General features: G+C 40.9%; 1 protein-coding gene across 1 annotated transcript in view; it reads left to right on the top strand.

The window, feature by feature from the left end:
* Positions 1–3,788: 3,788 nt before the first annotated feature.
* Positions 3,789–19,161, top strand: part of odad2 (outer dynein arm docking complex subunit 2) — a 30,725-nt gene continuing 15,352 nt past the window's right edge. Inside the window, exons 1-14 of the mRNA XM_076138130.1 lie at positions 3,789–4,012; positions 4,137–4,294; positions 4,503–4,704; positions 4,798–4,904; positions 5,005–5,141; positions 5,807–5,923; positions 8,551–8,783; positions 8,836–8,865; positions 9,934–10,087; positions 15,705–15,851; positions 16,171–16,380; positions 17,362–17,595; positions 17,830–17,940; positions 18,077–18,231. Coding sequence (XP_075994245.1) covers positions 3,789–4,012; positions 4,137–4,294; positions 4,503–4,704; positions 4,798–4,904; positions 5,005–5,141; positions 5,807–5,923; positions 8,551–8,783; positions 8,836–8,865; positions 9,934–10,087; positions 15,705–15,851; positions 16,171–16,380; positions 17,362–17,595; positions 17,830–17,940; positions 18,077–18,231 — 2,219 coding nt within the window. The remainder of the gene's footprint in view (positions 4,013–4,136; positions 4,295–4,502; positions 4,705–4,797; positions 4,905–5,004; positions 5,142–5,806; positions 5,924–8,550; positions 8,784–8,835; positions 8,866–9,933; positions 10,088–15,704; positions 15,852–16,170; positions 16,381–17,361; positions 17,596–17,829; positions 17,941–18,076; positions 18,232–19,161) is intronic.

Genomic DNA, 19,161 nt, shown 5'->3' with positions numbered 1-19,161 from the left:
ATTTTCCATGAACTACTTATTAATGGCTATTCAAACTGCCTATAAACCAGGCAACTACTTACAGTATAAGGACCAAATGATCTCATGGTTGTCTGTCAAATAAAACAGAGTAGGTTCAAGTCAAGATAACCTTATTAGAATGTTTTAGATGTAGCAAAGTAGCATGTGTGCCATAAACTGTGGCTTGGAATGAAGTTATATGACAGGCCATCAAACCTCTCGTTCATAATAAGTCACTTTTGCTAGATTCCATTTAAAAGCTATTGCTTCTCATTCCGTTTCTAAGAAACAAAGCATTATGGGAGAGTACAGACAGGATTATGGCCAGAAGAAAGGCTCTTAACAACCCGGGGATGTAGTCACGTTGTCTTGTTAGAGTCACTTTTAACGTTTTCTATTTCAGAAACTCATATGTGAGTGTGTGCAACTCATCTTGCAGGTGCTCATTACGATGACCAGTGTCACCCCTTTTTTTTCTTCCTGGCCCATATTCTGTGCTTTAACCACACAGCCATGAGCTATACTGAACTGTATTTGACATGAAGCCTATAAAAACAATAGAGCCCTTTGGAGGATTTAAATCCATGCCTGAAAGGAAAAATACACAGGAGATATGCTCTCCAGCTTCCTTCAAAACAGGACAGGAGCAGTAGTCTGTGCACCTCTTCATCATCATCCCTGTTACTCACGCACAGCCTTTCTGGATGTTTAATTTGAGTGTTAATGGGCTTTTTTACAGGTTGGACACATTGCAAATAGATGTAATCAGGATGTCCATGTTTAAAGAAGCTAGACCACAGTACCTTTCTGTGTGTGTGTGTCATCCGCATGTTTCCACGCAGCTCAATCAATGCTGGAACTCAAGCATTGGAGAAATTGCATGGAGAACGGTTGTGTTTATTATGCCGTATTAACTTGTAGTCACAGAACATCTAAGACCCAGCAGGTGCGTCTGAGCACCCAGCATATTTGTTTGACTTTGTAATAGATCCAAGCCGGGAGACTGTTTCATTTAATCCCTTTTAACGTAAGGCAATTAGGCCCACTAATGAGGCTGTGTGTTAGATATATTAAGACCCTCATTTATCCTGTCATTTCTACACTTTCTCTTATGGTCTCCTAGTCATTTTGGCTTTATTTTTTCTCCTCACAGCAAACGTTCACAAAAAGACTAAACTGATGTCTCTCTTCAACCCCCCCTCCTTCTTAAATACACATACTCTGCATCCCACATCGACCGGTATGTCTAACCTCTGGTGCGTTCATCTACCGCTGCCTGTACACCCCATTTCAGCTGTATGGTATCTCAATGCTTCTTAATTTAGGTAGCTTTCCATCGTTCCAAATAAAACACGCAGAGGGGGAGGCACAGCCATAAATCCAGTCCTTTAACAACAGCAACATTCAGAATGATCTGTTTTGATATGAGAGACAAGCTACTACTTCTTCCCTCGGGATCCCTGATGATTGATTTCCATACAGGGTTCAATCTAACTTACTATAACAGTTTAGGAAACAAAGTAGTTCCACCTGTAATGCCATCATGCAAAGCAGACAGTGATACGCCTCAGCATTAATGTTCCGGGTAGGCACATCAAGTCAGACAGAGAAAATATTGGAGGAAATGAGTGGTTTCATTTAACATAAGATGCTTGTTCTCTTAGGCGTGTCATAGGATACCAAAGGTAGATCGCTGCCAACCAATCAGCAAAGGGACAGAGCTGATTAGCACAAATTGCACTGTTATTCTTCAAGTCAGAACAGAGAAAGAAATGCTTTATTTACTTTACATGATTACTAATGCTAATCCGATTAGTAATCCGATCATTTTCTCCAGGGAGCACACAGAATGGGATAATGTCTCGGCATTGTCTTAATGAGAGCAATACCAGAGAATCTCATGCAAATCATGCTCTGCCACATTCATAACTGATGTGCCACCTTGTCAAACTGCTTTTAATCCTTCACTTTCAATGAGGTGTGGAAAGTAAGCATGCTTCTTTAAAATGGAAGAGCAGAACTATGAATAAAAACTATGTACATTTCAGCATTCTGGCTTGAAAGGCTTTGCTTTAACATTGTTTTTGTAAGGCTCTGTATTGCTTTGTTCCGTAATGTATATAATGACTAGTGTCATGCTTATTAACTTTGAACTGAGTGAACCTTTTTGCTCTTTCTAAACACAGAGTATCCAAATCCAAATGGACTCCCTTCACTACCCAATGTTTGTGTCCAGGACAGTGCCAAACCAGTAGTGAGAGAGGAAATAGGCTCTCAAATATGTGGTCATGTGGACACGCTAAAAGGAAAGCATACAGTGATTTTGTTGTTATACCAACATTTGACTTGACAAATTTGAGTCTCTCTGACCATTCAAGTCGTCTCCACACTACTGCAGTGCATCCAAAACAAGTGTCACATTCAATACATGTAAACTGATGGAAATGGACATGATTATCCAATAGAGCAACACCACAAACCATTCACTTAGTTACTTCACACAGTGAAAAATTGAGGTGAAAGCATTTTGTCTTGTTATAAAAATAAATGTTTTGAAAATGATCTCACACTTTTGAACTGAAATAAAAATTCTATGAGAGGGAGAACATGAAAAGTCAAGAACTCAAGAGAGGAACGAAGGAACTGTGCCGTCTGTGCACTGGGCCCCCATGACACTATAGCTACAGCAACAATTGGACTTAATTCCTTTATTTTCACTCCTAATCTGACCCGACTGCCCCCACTGATAGTCTAGCATGCCTGTTCTTTACAATTTTTTTATTTTTATTTTTATTTTTATTTTTACTTTTATTTTTATATTTATTTTTATTTTTATATTTATTTTTATTCACTTTTTAGTTTTTAGTTTTTAATTTCTAGCAGTGTGTTAAATCGTGGGCAGGTTTCTATTTGTTTCTTGATTCATGGATCACCTGGTGCGCGTGCGGCACCACCATAGTGCGCGTGCTGGCGCTTCCGTTTGCTGTATCATAGCAACCGTAGGGGGAGCGTTTGCGGTAGGCGAAGGGAGCAAGTGGTTTCTGTTTACAACGTTAATGAACTCACCTGTTTGTATCTTTCGGAATAAAAGAACACACTTTGAACACACGTAAGGTAGGTCTGCAGACATGTCGATACATTAACGCGGTGAAAAAGCCTTTGTTTTACTCTTCTGAGGGAGAGAAAGTTAAGCTGAAGTGGTTTTTAGCTAGTTTCACCTTAGCTTACAGGCTGTGGCGTTAAGCTTTATAACGTCTAGCAGCGTCATTCGTCTGATTTAAACTTAACCTACCTTAACTTATAACTTTGCGTTACATGTAATAATTTTACGAATGCGTCCATATTGGGAGAGAAACTTGTCAAATGTGAGTGTGGGAAAACGGAAGTGACGTTCTCTCAGTCTTCAGGTACCAAACTAGTATGTTGTGTTTTTTCTCACAACAATCACAGGCTAAGTTACTTATTTACGGTCATGTGTGCTTCACCTGCTTTGAATCTTAATGTGTTTGATGCAGCAAGTACATTTTTGTCTTGACTTGAGCTCACTGGAGTAACATGATAGTGCGGTCAAGTGATTTTGTTGTTATGACAACATTTGACTTGATAAATTTGAGTTTCTCTGAGCAAGTATGCTACTATTTATGGACGCAAAATAAAAGTCATGACATCAATAAAACAAACTATTCACTCAGTAACCTCTAGTCTAGTCACTAGCATGTGTTAGCATTTGTTTAGGAGTGCAAAGTGAGGATTTTGTATTCATTACGTTCCAGTACAGCCCAGTTGCTATGGGGACATCACTTAGCCGGGCAGTCCAGTGGACAACATCCAACTCTGATCCTGGCAAACTGGAGATCACAGCAATTAATGAATCCTTGTTGGAAGAAATCCTGCGGTTTGTGGAGCCCTTTAGTTCTCTACACCCACAAGAGGCCCAGCATGTGTTCCAGGAGCCCCTCCAGTGGACCTCCACCTTAGAGGCTTCTGCTTTTACTTCAGACTACGACATCAGGTGGGTTCAGACCTATGAGACAATGTGCTTTCAGTACATGTGTGTTATTTGTTGTGGTCATGGTCTCTCTTAAGTGTCATGTTGATGATTGCTTTATGAGTGATAGATTTCCTTTTGTCCCTAGTGGCTCAGCTGTTGAGTCCCATGAGAAAGACAGTGAAGGCCATCCGTTGTTGCAGCTCTCCCCACCTACTATTTATGTACACAGTTTTAGTCAACTGTCTAAATTGGTTGAGCTGGCAAATGAGACGAAGCTGAAGGAGGTTCAGGCATGTCTCAAAGGTAAACATGAAGACTACGGAACAAGATGTTATTTTCACTACACAATTAACTACATCCATCCAAATGCCCTTCCACACACACATATATTTACCACACATATCTAGGATAACTGCCAAATAAACACACAAGATAATCTGTGTTTGTCTGATGCTGTATGTATTCATCATTGTAACCTGAAGATGTTTTAAGGTTGACCTCTGCTCTTCAGAAAACACAGACCCTATGGTCAACATTCTGGGTCCTGCCTTTGCCACCTTAGTGGAGAACGAAGACCGCAATGAGCTGCATCTGATAGAAAGCATAAAACATGGAGAAGAAGACCAGGACTCAGAGGTTAAGGTCAAGCTGTTCCTCTTGCTCCAGCAGCTGGACGAGCAGCTCCTCAGCAAGTGCTGCAAAGAAATATCCCAGTAGGTGTTCTCCCCCTCCTCTTTCTTCATTCAATCTGTTGACTTACGGCAAAGCTCTGTCAGTCAGATCTCAATTCTATATTTTCCTTACAGACCAGACAGGCTGAATCCCACTGCAGTAAAGACAGAAGTGGAGCGGTTGAAACGGTTCTGCAGCGGTGAGGAGAAGAGAGCTCTGAAGTCAGTTCGATACACATCAGGTTTGAATAATCTCTACATTTCATTGGGTTGTAAAGTAAAGCAACTTCCCATTTAGGCCAATATTAGATGCCAAGGACTTTTTCCCCCCTCTTTCTTTAGATGATGACATTTCAAATGGCTGCTCCGCCCCACAGTGGAGACAGAAGCTGGGGGAGATTTGTTACCTTGAGATTGAACCTTGTGACACTGAGATCCTCTACATCACATGTAGCACTGCTGGAGTCTTTGTGAATGGGGTAAGATGAAGAACAGAATGCACAATCTTTAGTTAAACTAAGACCATTTATAGTTAAATTATCCCATTCTTCCTTCCATCTTTTGTCTTTTTTGGCGTATTCTTCTCCAGGATCACTTAAAGGGTTTTATTTCATTTATTTAGTTTTAATAAGCTATGTATACTCTAGTATCTATAGAACAGCACATCAACCTTATACCTACAATGAGAGAGAGAGTCTTGTTTGTCTCTTAAATGGTTTCCCTTATTATCCCTCTTATTGCATTCAGTCTGCCCATATTTGGGGCTTCTCTCCAAATATGTTTGCAGACTTTTCTCGGTGCTGATGTTGTACGCAGCAGCAGCAGCAGCTTCGTTCAAACTTTCATTGATTTTGCTGACCAGCCAAAGGTTTCCTGTCTCTGTTTCTTCACCTGCAAGTGGTTCAGCTAAGGTACAAATGTTACACCCTAAAACCAAATGAGTGCCATTGATGCAATTGAAACCTCAAAGAGAAGTAGTGTCTTAACCATAATTTAGCGGTTTACATGGTTTTACACTTCCCCTTTGAGACTGCCTTGTGATACTCTGAGCTCTCTAACCTCAGCCTTTCCAGATGACATGTGGGGAACATTATAATTGTGGTTTTTAAAATAAATGAAGCTATTTTCTACTTTGTTTTCACAGGGCATAAACCAGGAGGGAGTAGATAATGCCTATAAGCGAACAAGTGATATGTACAAAGACCTGGTAACACTTCTGAAGAACAAATCTGCTCATTTTGCTGAGTGCATAAACAAACAGGTACAGTGGAATGAAGGCAGATCCCATTAACAGCTACACATTAGCACCTCCCTTGTAGTGTTGAACGTGAATTCTTCATGGAATGATTTGGGGCTCCTTCTTTCTAAACTGGTGATATGATGACTGATACTAGACGACAACTGCAGTTAAAAAGAAAAGAAATGCTATGAATGAGTTTGTGGAGATACATATCTGTTGTATGGCCTCTACGTTTAAGTCTGTTCAACTCCTTTGATATGTGGATTGCAGTGTCCTGTAACATTTGTTAAACTTTAACCTTGACTGTTGCAGGCTGGAACAATCCTCATCATACCATTGAGCACATTGCTTTGACATTTATTTGATTGATTTCTGGTGACCGTTATGTTTAAATGGTGCAACATGCGTCCTATATCAACACAAGATATTAAGTCATTACAGTCATTCTATAGGAAAATACAAGAGAGGAATAACAGTGCTGTGTGTCAGAATCCCAATCTCCCATACTGCACTGGAGCTACAGCACAGTTCTTTGATTGCAATGCAGAGGGGCCTAACTTGGAAGGCAAAAGCCAAAGATAACAACAGTTAATCTTCAAACATATCTGGTTGTTTCCAATGTGAGGAAGCAGCTCTTTTTAAACGCTTCTATTAGATTAGACAGCCTCAATCAAATAAGCAGAGGCAGCCAAAGGAGAACAGGGCCGCAACACAGGGAGGAAGCATTCTCTGCTTCTCTGGTCAGCGTCGGGGATTCAGTTTGACATCACAGTGTGATTGTAAATTGGACATGCTGTGCATTTGCATGCATGAGGCACCCGCTAAAAAGCAGACTCTCTGACTTGTAACTTCTTTTCATTATTCAAATCTTCAAATTAATAAGGACGGCTTCACTGCCACAATCACTCACTGGAAACTGGATGAGTCCTGCCACTGACAGAAGATTTATGGTCTTAGATGTGCTGCTCTGCTGATTATTCAACAGTATGGATCAAGTAATTATATACAAAATGTAGAATAGTTGGGTTTATAGCACTGAAATGAAGATTTGGAAGAAAAGGGACCAGGGAGAAACATGTTACATACCAGTTACTGAATGTGACCATGTGAAACTAAAAAGACCAAACATTTGGTCCTTTAAGTGTCAGTCCTGTGTGCATGCTGTTTGTCACCTGGCCTCAGTGTGTTTTGGGCATCGGTAATAGTATACATACATATATACAAACATACATAGCAATGCAGAAGCTTGGTTAGCCTAATAAAGTCGGTCCATGAGTCTGTGCCACCTGTATGTTTCCAAAACCAAATCACTGTGTGTTTTATAAGAGCTAGCCTTTGGAAAAGCGACACGGTATGCTTGGCCCTGAAAACAAACCCATACAAACACATCTTAATTCTTTTTCCCTGCCCCTAAAAATGTTGAGCTCCTAACAAGCATCGACAATCGGAGCCTATTTTTGCAAAGCAGGTGTCTGTGATTAAAAACTCTCCTGCCTGCAAACCATTCATATGTGCCTTATTGGCATTCATTTATAGGTTGTAAACGAGAAAGACCTTCAAAAACTGAACAGTGACACAAAGGCGTTATTTTGTCTGTGCCAAGCTAAGGTTTCAGGTACAGAAACAATAAACTTTTTGATATTGTTCAGCTAATTTCCAGAAGTGGACCTAAAACACTGGAATGTGTTATTTTTATTTTATATTTACCATAAAGACTGGATATTATGTAAGTCTGCACATTGCTGAATGTTTTTATTTGAATGTTATGTGTCACCAAATGCTGTTTCAGAAGAATGATTAGTTATTTTACAGTTACAAGAAAGAGTTAGTGAACCCTTGGAAATTACCTGAGTTTTAGTATTTGTAGTCTGATTTCCAGCATCCAATCATAATAACAGACAAACACATTTTGCCCTAACTAACAATACACAAACAACTGAGTCCGGCGTGGATTAAAGTTTACAAAAGTATACCTTACACATTATTTTCAACTTAAAGTAGGTTAAGCAGCAGTAGCTCCCCATGCCAGCAGGTTGTTTTCTTCTATCCTGCCACACTGCCTGATATTGGACTATACAGGCTATAGATTTGATTTTATAAGCTTCACCAAAGTTTCCTGTAGCTGCTCGTCAGGCATTGAGCATTTTTCGGCCATTGCTCCCTCCAAAACATTCAGTCGCTCAATGTTACTGGAATTTCCTGTATGAACGCCACAGGCCGCAGCCTCCTTTTGGTTAAGGTCTTGACTCGGACTTGGCCATTACAAAAGCCCTATTTTCTTATTTTCATACCATTCTGTTGCTTATTAACTTGTGTCTTTTGGGGTCATTGTCTTGTACCTCATCCAGCTTCTATTCAGCATCAGTCAATACGTTTTTTCTTTCAAGTTTCTGCTTCTTTATCAAGTGCGATGGACCAGGAACCTCTCAGACATTAGAAGATTCTTTCAGACACATTCAGAAGAAATAAAGGTTGACTTCAGATCATTATGTCTGTTCTAAGAACGGTCACCTTGAGGAGATCTTTGTCAACAATCCAAGGACACATCATTTTACTGATTATACTCATTGTCTATTTGATGTCTGATTGGACCGGTGCAAATTGACACAAGCGTTTCCCTCACTCTTCACTTTCTCTCTTACCAACAGGAGTTTGAAGTTCAAGACGAAATTCCAGCTACACAAGAGAGCCAACATGTGGAATCGGTTGATACAGAGGAACAAGGCAAACCCCAGAGGCCTTACGAGTATCAGGAAAAGAACCCACCACAACAGCTTATGCCAAACAAGCTAGACTGTTTGAAGAAGAAATTTGAACTGTGTCCGCGATGGAAGGATCTTGGTCTCATGTACTCCTATGAGTATGTCATCATTTCACTGATGTGTCCTCAAATGTTGTGTGTGGCTTTCTCTTGTTGCTGTTGTCTGCTCTAGATGCCAGCAGTCACACGTTGTAAAGAGATGGTTATATGGTTTTAAAATTTGAGGGCAAACGTAAATATTCCCTATTCCACAAGGATCTCACTAAATAGTTGCATTCATGATGTGAAAACCCTTTCTGCCCAATTACAGGCTGAAAACCTGGAAGAGGTCTCACAAAAATCCCCAAAAGATCTATCACATATGGTCTTTGATTGATAAATAGATCTAACAAGGGCTGAGCTGTTGCAGCTGCACCTTCTGATAACTCTACCCATTTGAGGAGAAACTGGCTCATGATAAAAGTATTCAAACGGCCCAGTGAACCAATGTCTGATATTATTACGTTAGGATTATGTTAAAAAAATCATTTTAAAAATAGAAACTGGCATAATGACTCATATTTCATATCATTATAGTATAACAGAGGGCAAGAAACCCAGGAAGAGTTCTGGAAAAGAAAAGTCTGGTGAAAAACCGAAGAAGATGCTGAGACCAAAGAGCAAGAGGAGAGCAGACTTCACTGTGCCGTCACTACCTGGACGCCTCTCCCCACAGAAAGCGTAAGTATCCTGAATTATTTGTCTTTGTTACAACTGCAAAGTGTAAACAGCAATTATATAAGCCACGGTAATTATCACGAGCCGACTGAACACACAAACTTCTATCTGCTGTTATTTAAATGGATACAAGACCCGAGTGTAATAAATGTAGCCAGTTGATTCTGGCCACTGCTTCCTGGTAGTATCTTTTACTGCTCATCATTTGGAGCATGTGCCAATGGGAACCCAGGGAGCCTGTACACCAGTCACAGTCATGACTACACACCCCGGACGGTGTCTACGTCTGGCAGCTTCATGAAAGTCTTGTTCAGTGTGCTGCGTGGGAACTGTTTTCCTCTGATTACGGACTCTACTATAAATGCCATCTCTGTTTGTATGAAAACTGTGTCTGAGCAGCCCTCTTTGAATGTGGACCAAATCTCTTTGCTCTCCTGTGTATTGTTGTCATGACTACTGTCATCCATTGTAAGGTTGATGCTCCATATATGACAACAACTTCAGTCCTCCAGCAACATTATACTTCCCTGCTCCTTATCTCCTGTTTTTTCAGTAAGACTCCATCAGGAGCCGTGCCTGTAGAGGACTTCAGTGAGAGTTCATCAGAGAGTGAGGAAGATGAGGAGCAGACAGAGCGACTTGCCGAAGTCAACGCAGTCCTGCCCTCTGAGTATTGGCAGATCCAGAAGCTGGTCAAGTACTTAAAGGTACAGAAAAGGCACCGTGTATGAAGTCTCTGCTGGCTTTACTCTTCTCCAGGGAGCCAAACAGTCATTGTTATGCATACTTGACTTAATATTCAGTTTTCAAAAATGTCCGAAGTTGCCTTTTTCTTTTGTGAAAAATAATATTTAATCTGCAATGGACAGTAACAAATATAAAGAGATGCAGCACTGAGACTCATAGAGATTAATTAGTAATCAGTTCCACTTCCACACATTTCTCAGTGACATCACAATCACATCAAGAAGAAAAACAGAGGACATTATATTAAATAAAGGAGAGGACGCTCCCATTCAGAGCAGTAGGACCTCGCTCATTGAAGTGGTTGGCTTGGCTTGTGGATTCCTGGTTTCTGACACAGGGCCGTTTGGTTTCACATGCGAGCCAAGGCACAAGGGAAAGAGTTGTCTGACGGCAGCAGCTGTATGCTCTGTTTGCCTACGCCGCAGAAGCATAAAAAGTGAAGCGTGTCTGTGATAGGTCTGACAGGGCATATGGTGAATATTAATGTGTCAAAACATGGAGGGAAAAGAAGGGAGGACAGAAACGCCAGTGAGGGGACCCAGACGCACTGGAAACACATCCGACTACTTGACTTCATAGATAGTGCTGGACCTATTTATTCATCTGAACAATATCATTAAGATAGAAGGTATTAAAATGGACTGAATTCCTTTTACATGAACATGAAAATGTCCCTTTGCACGCAGCGATACAGACCTGACATGGTGCAGCTCCAAGTGCTTCCATTCAAAGGAAATGAAATCAGTTCATGTGTTTTCAGTGTGGAAAACATGGTCAGATTTGTGTGGTGAGTTTTGTGGCTTGCTGCTAAATAAGACTTCAGAATTAGATTTCAGTGCAACCAGGGAAAACATAAAACACAAAACAGTGAAGTAAAGTTCAAGTTGAGGTAGATATTTGTAACAGATTCAAATAGAATATAATTGAAGGTAATTTTCACTCTAAAAGCACGGCACTGTGCCTTTCAACATTTATAAAAAGGATTTAAATGATATGAAAGAGGCAAATTGGACTAAAGAAAGAATTGGACTAAAGAAATCTGACTTTTTCTTTTTCCATAGGTCTAGTATGCGCATCAGGGCTGTGTGGGGCTTCCTGCTTTAAGAATATACAATACTACAATAACCTCACTGTCCCAGCTTTCTATCTGTCTGCAAACCACAGCACAGTTATTTATGGGGTTTGTAAAGAAGTCAGTTTATAATGTAATTCACTATTGAACTCTTAAACGGTGGGGAAATGGAGTCGGTGCTCTGGAGGGGTTATCGTTCACTTGACATGGTTGCTCTGTTTTGTGTTGAAGTGATATTTATGTGGGGATGTTTTTCTTGGGTGGGGATGTGTTTGCTTTTATACCTGCGCCAAATGAGATTTGTGCCCTCAAGATCCATCCTGCAGATGTGGGTGTGTGTCTGTCATGTGCAGGTTTGTGTGTAAAATACGGCTGTATAGACTCTATAAGGAGACATTCTGACATGGGACATGTCTAGTGCCATAATTCACCCTCATTATTCAAATCTTTTACAGTTTAATGCGGTATAAGCTAGTATCTTAGCATGCGTGTAAAAAGAGGCACAGTGATTGTTTGTACATTAACTTCAGCATTAACACTCACACATCATCTTTATTAGTTTGATTACACCTAAGTGACATCAAAACGTTGAAGCTGTTTGGTCTTTGGCTCACATTTTGTGTTTAATCCTTATTAAGGTTGCTCCCCCTCTGCTGGGCAGTCACGGTACTGCACCCTGCTTCTCTCCTGAAAATCCTCGCCATCATTGTTTTACAGAAAGTAATCCTGTCTCCATTTACAGGAGCTGAGCCAGGATCAACTCATGTTTATGTACAGAAATTAATTTGCAGTTAATTATAGATGTTAGGTGGTGAATTAAAAAACAAAATCATAACTTTCATTTCAACACAAAAACGTTTTAATTGCTCTAATAAATTAACAACATTTTGAATCAGGGGATTTCATTTAAAAACAAGAACATCCACATAACTGTAAGACTGTGAGATGACTTCAGCAGCTATTCCTTATTATAAACCCTCTATGTTTTCTCTGTGCTAATTCTAAGACTGTAGGGGCCAATTAGCTAAGTGATCAGGTTTTATTTTATAAGGGATCTTATTTTAAATATGAAGTGGGGCACGAGCAGCAATCCTTCATGCTCTCCCTCTGTTTTTCCTTTAATGAAGCAGAAGGTTACATTTGTTCTTTTCATTAGTTACCTTCTTTCCACTCTGGGCTGTTAAACAGTTTGAAACCTCATCCATCCTCCGTGATTTGACCTCTGCCAGGACCCAACACTTCTTCTCTTGACTAATCTCTATAAAGTACAGGCTGCATGAGTCCACCTGTCACCAGTCCAGCATTACAGACACACACTATTATTCATGTAAGCACTTACACTTAACACATGTGAACCACTGACACGACACAAGCCCCGCACACCCACACACACACAAACACACATCCAAGTATGCAAAACAAAAGTAGTGAGAAGAGGCTTGGGGTCAGGTCAGCGGGGTAACACTTACAGCCCTATTAACCCCACCCCTGCTCCCACATGGTTAGCCCCGTGATTTATAGGCTTGGAGGAGCTCCGGCGGGGCAGTCTGTGTCTGAAGAACACAGTGCTGCTGCTCCAAAGGAACCAGACTAGAGAAAAACATCATTCAGTCGCACAAAACCTTCAGCAGGGACGAGACGTTTGCTGTAAAGTTGCTCACTGTCACTTTCACCTCATGAATGGATTGATTTCATACTTCATCGTGCTTCATCTCTTTTAATTACAGTACAATAAAGAGAAAGAGATGAAGATAAACTCTCAGCTTTGAGTAAACTGGTTAATTGTTATTATTTTGGTTAGCCAATAGGGAACACTAAGTGATCTAGCAGTAAATGTTCTGTATTAACCTTGTTATTATACATGCATTGCTATTAGAGATATTTATAGATTTTTGCAGCATACATTGCATTAGACTGCATTTTCCAAGCCTTAAACTGTCCCACAAATGTTCTTTTTCTCCCTTTTACATTAGTAGTTTGTAGTATGTTATCCCATAGGGTGAAATTTATGAGCAAATTCATCACTGCTGTTATTGTTGCTGATGTCTGCTTGTACTTTAGCAGATGTCTTGACTAACTCAGCTTCATGAAGCAGACGCAGGGTTGATTTCTTCAGATTTAGGCTTAAATGACAAATGTAATTTAGGATTTAATAAACTGATTGCACGTTTGCAATCAGTTTATTAAATCAATTTGGTGTAGTTCATTTGTTTTTGTGGGTGCTTGTGTATAAAACCAGACACGACATCGATTCTAAATGACTCTGGCACATTTGAAGGGATTTTCTGAGTTGATAACACAATTCTAAATTAGAATAGGACAGAGTGGCAGCACATTCTATTTAAATGTGATGTTTCAAACTTAGATTAAATGTGTGTGTTATCAGACATTGGGCTGACCATGTGTGCATATAAACAACCAATAAGTAAGTCACATCGGGCCACAGCTTGAGGCAGTTAATCTTTATATGTCACGGCCCATGGAGCACAAAACAAATCTAGGCCAGGGAAATAGTGGAATGAAATTTGTGTAAAGCAAACAAACCCCAAACTGTCAATATTACATTTTCTTCATGAAGTTAATCTGTCTCTGATGGCCCAGTTTAAAGTGGCAGCTCTACACTGCTGTGTGGTCGTGCTTCCATCCATTGTGACTCAGTGCAGCCTGTTTTTAAACTTTTCCAACATGTTATATTTGTGTACTTGAGTATAGTAGGACCTGATCTTTGCCTGCCTGTAGCCATGATAACCACCGTGTCATTTCAATTCCTTTTGTTTATTTTCCAAGTTCACCATCTCGCACATTCTTCCACTGCACACTGTTGGGCATTATGTCCTTTTCAACCCGACACTGCAGCCTCTGGCTCTCTGCACGCTCTGCCTTACATTAGGCACCTTTCGTGTCTGAAAACATTCTTGACATAGATTGCAAAAACATGTCGCCTCCCCCCCCCCTCCCCCAATTTCATGTAGAAAGCTGGAATAGTAGTTGAATTCATTCCACGGTGAGCATCTGCCCTTATCATGCTGGTGGAGAGTGAAAGATCCTCCACCATAAAAGGCTGTCAGATGTTGTCAATGTTTTAAAGAATGCCTACAATACTTCAAGACCAAAGCTAACAAAACTGAAAGCATATGATCTGTTTTCTGTTCTCTCAGCTATCACACATATCACACATAGCTTTTCTGTTGTTTTTACAAGGTATGAGCCCGGGCCTGTAGGATCCTTTGAAGAGAGAGAATGGAGAAGACAAAGGAAGCGGTAGATTCACTGCTGTTAATGGGCAAATGGTTCACATTTAGGCTAGCGTCACAATATGGGGAACACATGTGCCTGTTACCCTGCTGTGTCAGGGCAGAGGGAGATATGATCAAACACCACTTGAGTCTGTGGTTTGGGCCCACACCGGTGAGCTCGCCTCTGCAACAACTTTCTACTGTATGGATGGTATTGATGGGAATTTTCTACGTCTACGGCTTGCTGATATCTGGACGAGTTACATTCTTACGTTTGGCTGAAATCATCTATAAAGCATGGCCCTGATGTACCCATCACTAGTTTGTGGTGTATTTTAAACCCCCTGCAGAATGAGAATATTGGATTGTTCATGTGAGAAAGGATGGATGCAGTTAAAGCACAAGGCAGAATGTGATTGTTTTCTTTTGGAGCATTATATTAAATATGCATAAAGATAAACCCCTTTCCTCTGTGATGGTTCATCCTAATCATCAAGGTGCTTCCCCATCCCCCTGCTGATGTGGACACGGTTGATTCCATTGCTCATGTATTGTCCCCATGCCACTGTGGGCGGTGCTGTCCCAGTAATGTCCCTGTAACGTCCCAGTCTTCCAGGAGGGGATAAACAACATTCCATTTGAACCCTCCGTTTAGAACTGACAATGGCCTTCTGACAAATGGCGTAATATCACACAGCTAATATTCCAGTCTAGTGATGGCATTTATCTTCCTAAAAGACCTGTTTCATTTACGCAAGTGGTAATAAAACCCTTATCTGAAGCTGAACTTGAATTCTAATCAGGGTTATTTTCCCTCTCTATCCACTTCCTGACCTTGTATTGTTGTAGTTACTAAGTCACCGCTCTTTGGGACACAAGCCTCAAATGTTATGGTAACAGTCAAAACAGATTCTCAATTTGAAATGCAAACTTATCATTAGTATCAGAGTTTCCGAGCTAATGATGTTCTTTTTCATCACAGGGACTTGCTAATGCTTTCTGCCCTTGGCTTTGTAGACGGAGCACACTGCTCTGTTAGCAAATCATTTCTTTCCATTAGTGTTTACCACCACAAAGCTAAACAATTACCAGGCCGTGGTATAAACAAAACAACCCCAGCAGGAGAGAGGGGGGGCAGTTAGATAAATGGGTGGTCTGTACCCCCCACCCCCTTTTTATAAATGTCTGTTTAATGTTTCATTTTCTCCTTCCCTCTTCCTTTTTGTCGTTCCTTCATTCATTCATTCATGCTTGACATTTTAATTTCAGGCAGGCAACCAGGTGGCCACTGTGTCCGTCCTGTGCATCATGATGGACTTTAATTTAGCCCTGGAAACGTGCCAACTGGCCATCCGGGATGGAGGTGGCCTTGAAGTCCTCATTAACTTACTGAATACAGAAGACATCAAATGCAAAGTGAGTGGTCGTGCCAAAGCTGGACCTGGATGGCCTGCAGGCGTAAACACAAACGTGTGTGCCAACCCGTGTTTTAGTTACAGAAGCAGTAGTGATTGGTAGACGGTGCCTTCAAAGACACCAGGGAGCAATTATTCCCCAATATGCCTAATGATGTGCGGCTGCATTTCAACCTGTCTGTAGACTTTTGTCCTGCCTATTTTTAGTGAAAATCTTGTAACTTTACATGACTGTACTCCTCTCCTACAGATAAGCAAATCTTTCTGTAAAATTCAAATTGTTATTATATTAATTAGCAATGTTCTGTGTGTGTGATTAGGTTGGATCTCTGAAGATCCTGAGAAAGATTAGTCAAAACCCGCAAATCCATCGAGCCATAGTAAATCTGGGCGGCCTGAAGACGATGGTGGAGCTGCTTGACTCTACCTGCAAGGACCTGAAGGCCCTGGCTGCTGAGACCATTGCCAATGTGGCAAAGTTCCGCAAAGCTAGAAGAGCTGTCAGGAAGTATGGCGGCATCAAGAGACTAGTGAGTATAAGCACTCTGCAACTCAGGCTCTTCTTTTAGCACCGCAGTAGTGAAGTGCCACAGGAGAGAACATTTCAGAACAGAGCCTGCTCTCACTTTTGGGGAAGCTAAAAGATAAATCACAAGCAAGTAGAGAGTGATAACCTTTCGAGAAAAATGTTCTGTTGGCCGACTAGAAAAGCAGCAGATGTGAGCCAGATCGGCCTGTAACAACAACATGTGTAAGGGACCAGAAAACAGACCGGGCTTTGCTTCTGAAAGATAGTCCAAGCTTGCTGCTGCTACTTTTTAGACAATAACTGTTTAGCCTCATAATTGTAAATTAAACATTAGAAAGCACAGCGATGCAATCATCCATTCATGCCCTCTTCACACTGTGAGTGTTAAGAGTTAAAAGATTGGCCAGACAGTTGTCTATCTGTAGTTTTGTAAGGTAGTCTTTGAAAGCAGCAGAGTGGGGTAGAATGTCCCTAACATCCTACGACCTGCATTCATGTTTATTGACAGAAGGGCCAGTGATTAAAGCTTCCGTGCCTTGTATATTTTCCTCAGCCCCAAATCGGATGTTCTCATGTATAAGTCACTTATGGAGGCAGATTAAATTCATGTTGTTGTACAAGACCACCTTTGAACTGTGCACTGTGTAATAACTCTGCCTGCTCTGTCTCACTGGACAGGAACTATGGATTAGAACACTGAGTGATGGCCATAAAGTGTCACACTCGACTTTTCAGACCTAACATCAACATCCACCCTGACAGTTTTCCAGTCTCGCCACCTCTGCTTTTTTACTTCTTTTAGTCCCAGCTGTAAGATAACTTTAATTACACCCTTAATCACAGCTATCAACCTGCCGTTCTCATGGAAACATCCACTATCACCCCAATTGGAGCAGTCAAATATTCAAAGGCATCTTATTTTCTTGAGGTAATAACGTTTGTATCTGCTTCTACCTGTTTGTTTGTCTGTTTCTCTGCTCAGGTGGAGCTGCTGGACTGCGGTCCAGATACAGCCACGCTAAAAGCAGAGAACGTAAAGGATATAGAAGTGGCTCGCTGTGGGGCTTTGGCACTGTGGAGCTGCAGCAAGAGCACCAGGAACAAGGAGGCCATCCGTAAAGCTGGAGGCATTCAGCTGCTGGGACGCCTGCTCAAGTCTCCCCACGAGAACATTCTTATCCCTGTGGTTGGCACCCTGCAGGAGTGTGCTTCAGAGGTGAGGATATGCCAAACACTCAACAAATCTGTCTCATAGAATACACACATTAACAAAATATTCAAATATAAATCTATAAAAAGATAGAACATTTAGTACAATAATAATACACATCAAGCAATTCAACATTATTAAGGTTGAAAGTCTTATAACAGATGGAAAATATGAGATTGTTCCAGTATGTGGCACATGATTAGAGTTTCATTAATGTTCACATGTGCATCTTCACTACAGGAAAGCTACAGGATTGCTATTCAGACTCACGGCATGATCCAGGATTTAGTCAAAAACCTAAGCTGTGACAATGATGAGCTCCAAATGCACTGTGCCAGCGCCATATTCAAGGTAACTCTTTCCTCTGCTTGTGCACACAGGCTCTGCACTTTTCCACACAGACTTTAGTTGAAAAACAAACTAACTAGGAGCAAGGATATAAAGCAATGTTTCTTAGACTGAAGTGCCCCTCTCTCTTGTCTTGCAGTGTGCAGAAGATAAGCAAACCCGCGACCTGGTGCGACAACATGAAGGCCTGCAACCCCTGGTTTCACTACTGAGCAAGGCAGACAACAAGCAGCTCCTGGCTGCCACCACTGGAGCCATCTGGAAGTGTTCCATCAGCATGGAGAATGTCACTAAGTATGCCAGGGTCCAGGGCCCCCAGTGCATTACCTCTCATTAACACAGAAGGACACACACACACACGCACACACACACACATACACACACACACACACACACACACACACACACACACACACACACACACACAGAGGGATGCTATATTTAATCTAATAGGGATATGGAATCTCCCATATTTCACATTTCTGACTATGTGTTTGTAATTAGTGGAAAGAAATGTGTTTGACTTTGACAAAACAATTACATTGGAACTGCAATCTAGTGGGTTCATGTTTAAAATGAGATTAATCGTTTTTCAGCATTTCACCCACATGTGCTCATAATATGTGGATGCTGTGCGTTAACAGCAGTCTTATGTGGTAAACACACTCTTTATTATACCCCAGTTACCATTTAAGGGTTCCTATGATTTGGGCAGATTAGGGTTTATCATCACACACATACTGTTCTGCTTATATCTGACTTACACTGTTTCTGGTTGAAGATATTTGAGGAAATGGAATGGATTAATGATCTACGATGGTGATTCTTAATGTCAAAAGATGCAAGCTGACCGATCCTTTAATCTTTTGTCATTTAAGACAGAGGCTTCTTAAAGTCCCATTTCGTCATTTAGTTCAGTTCCTTCAGCATTTCACATTTTCAGAATGCTTTTGACTCATACTTTAGTGTCAGTTGATTTTTAAGTCAGTAATTCTTTTCTCTAAAATACATCATTCCTGCAGACCTGCATGTCCCTGGCAGTCCACGATGTTTCCAGTAGAGATTCAGCTTCAGTAACTCTGTGTGAGGCTCAGAACCCAAAACACTGATTTAATAAACATCTTCTATTCTCTACAGTATTGCCAAACAAATGATAAGATCTATTCATCATTTCTCTCCATCAAAGTGATTGTGTACTTTACACTTTTTAGCTGAGGTAAAAAT

Source organism: Genypterus blacodes, unplaced genomic scaffold (genome assembly GCF_046128005.1).
Source record: "Genypterus blacodes isolate CSIRO-AG114 ecotype Tasmania unplaced genomic scaffold, CSIRO-AGI_Gbla_v1 ptg000348l_1, whole genome shotgun sequence".
Lineage (NCBI taxonomy): Eukaryota > Metazoa > Chordata > Actinopteri > Ophidiiformes > Ophidiidae > Genypterus > Genypterus blacodes.
Note: the sequence above shows the minus strand (reverse complement) of the source record. Positions and strands in the feature narration are given on the sequence as shown.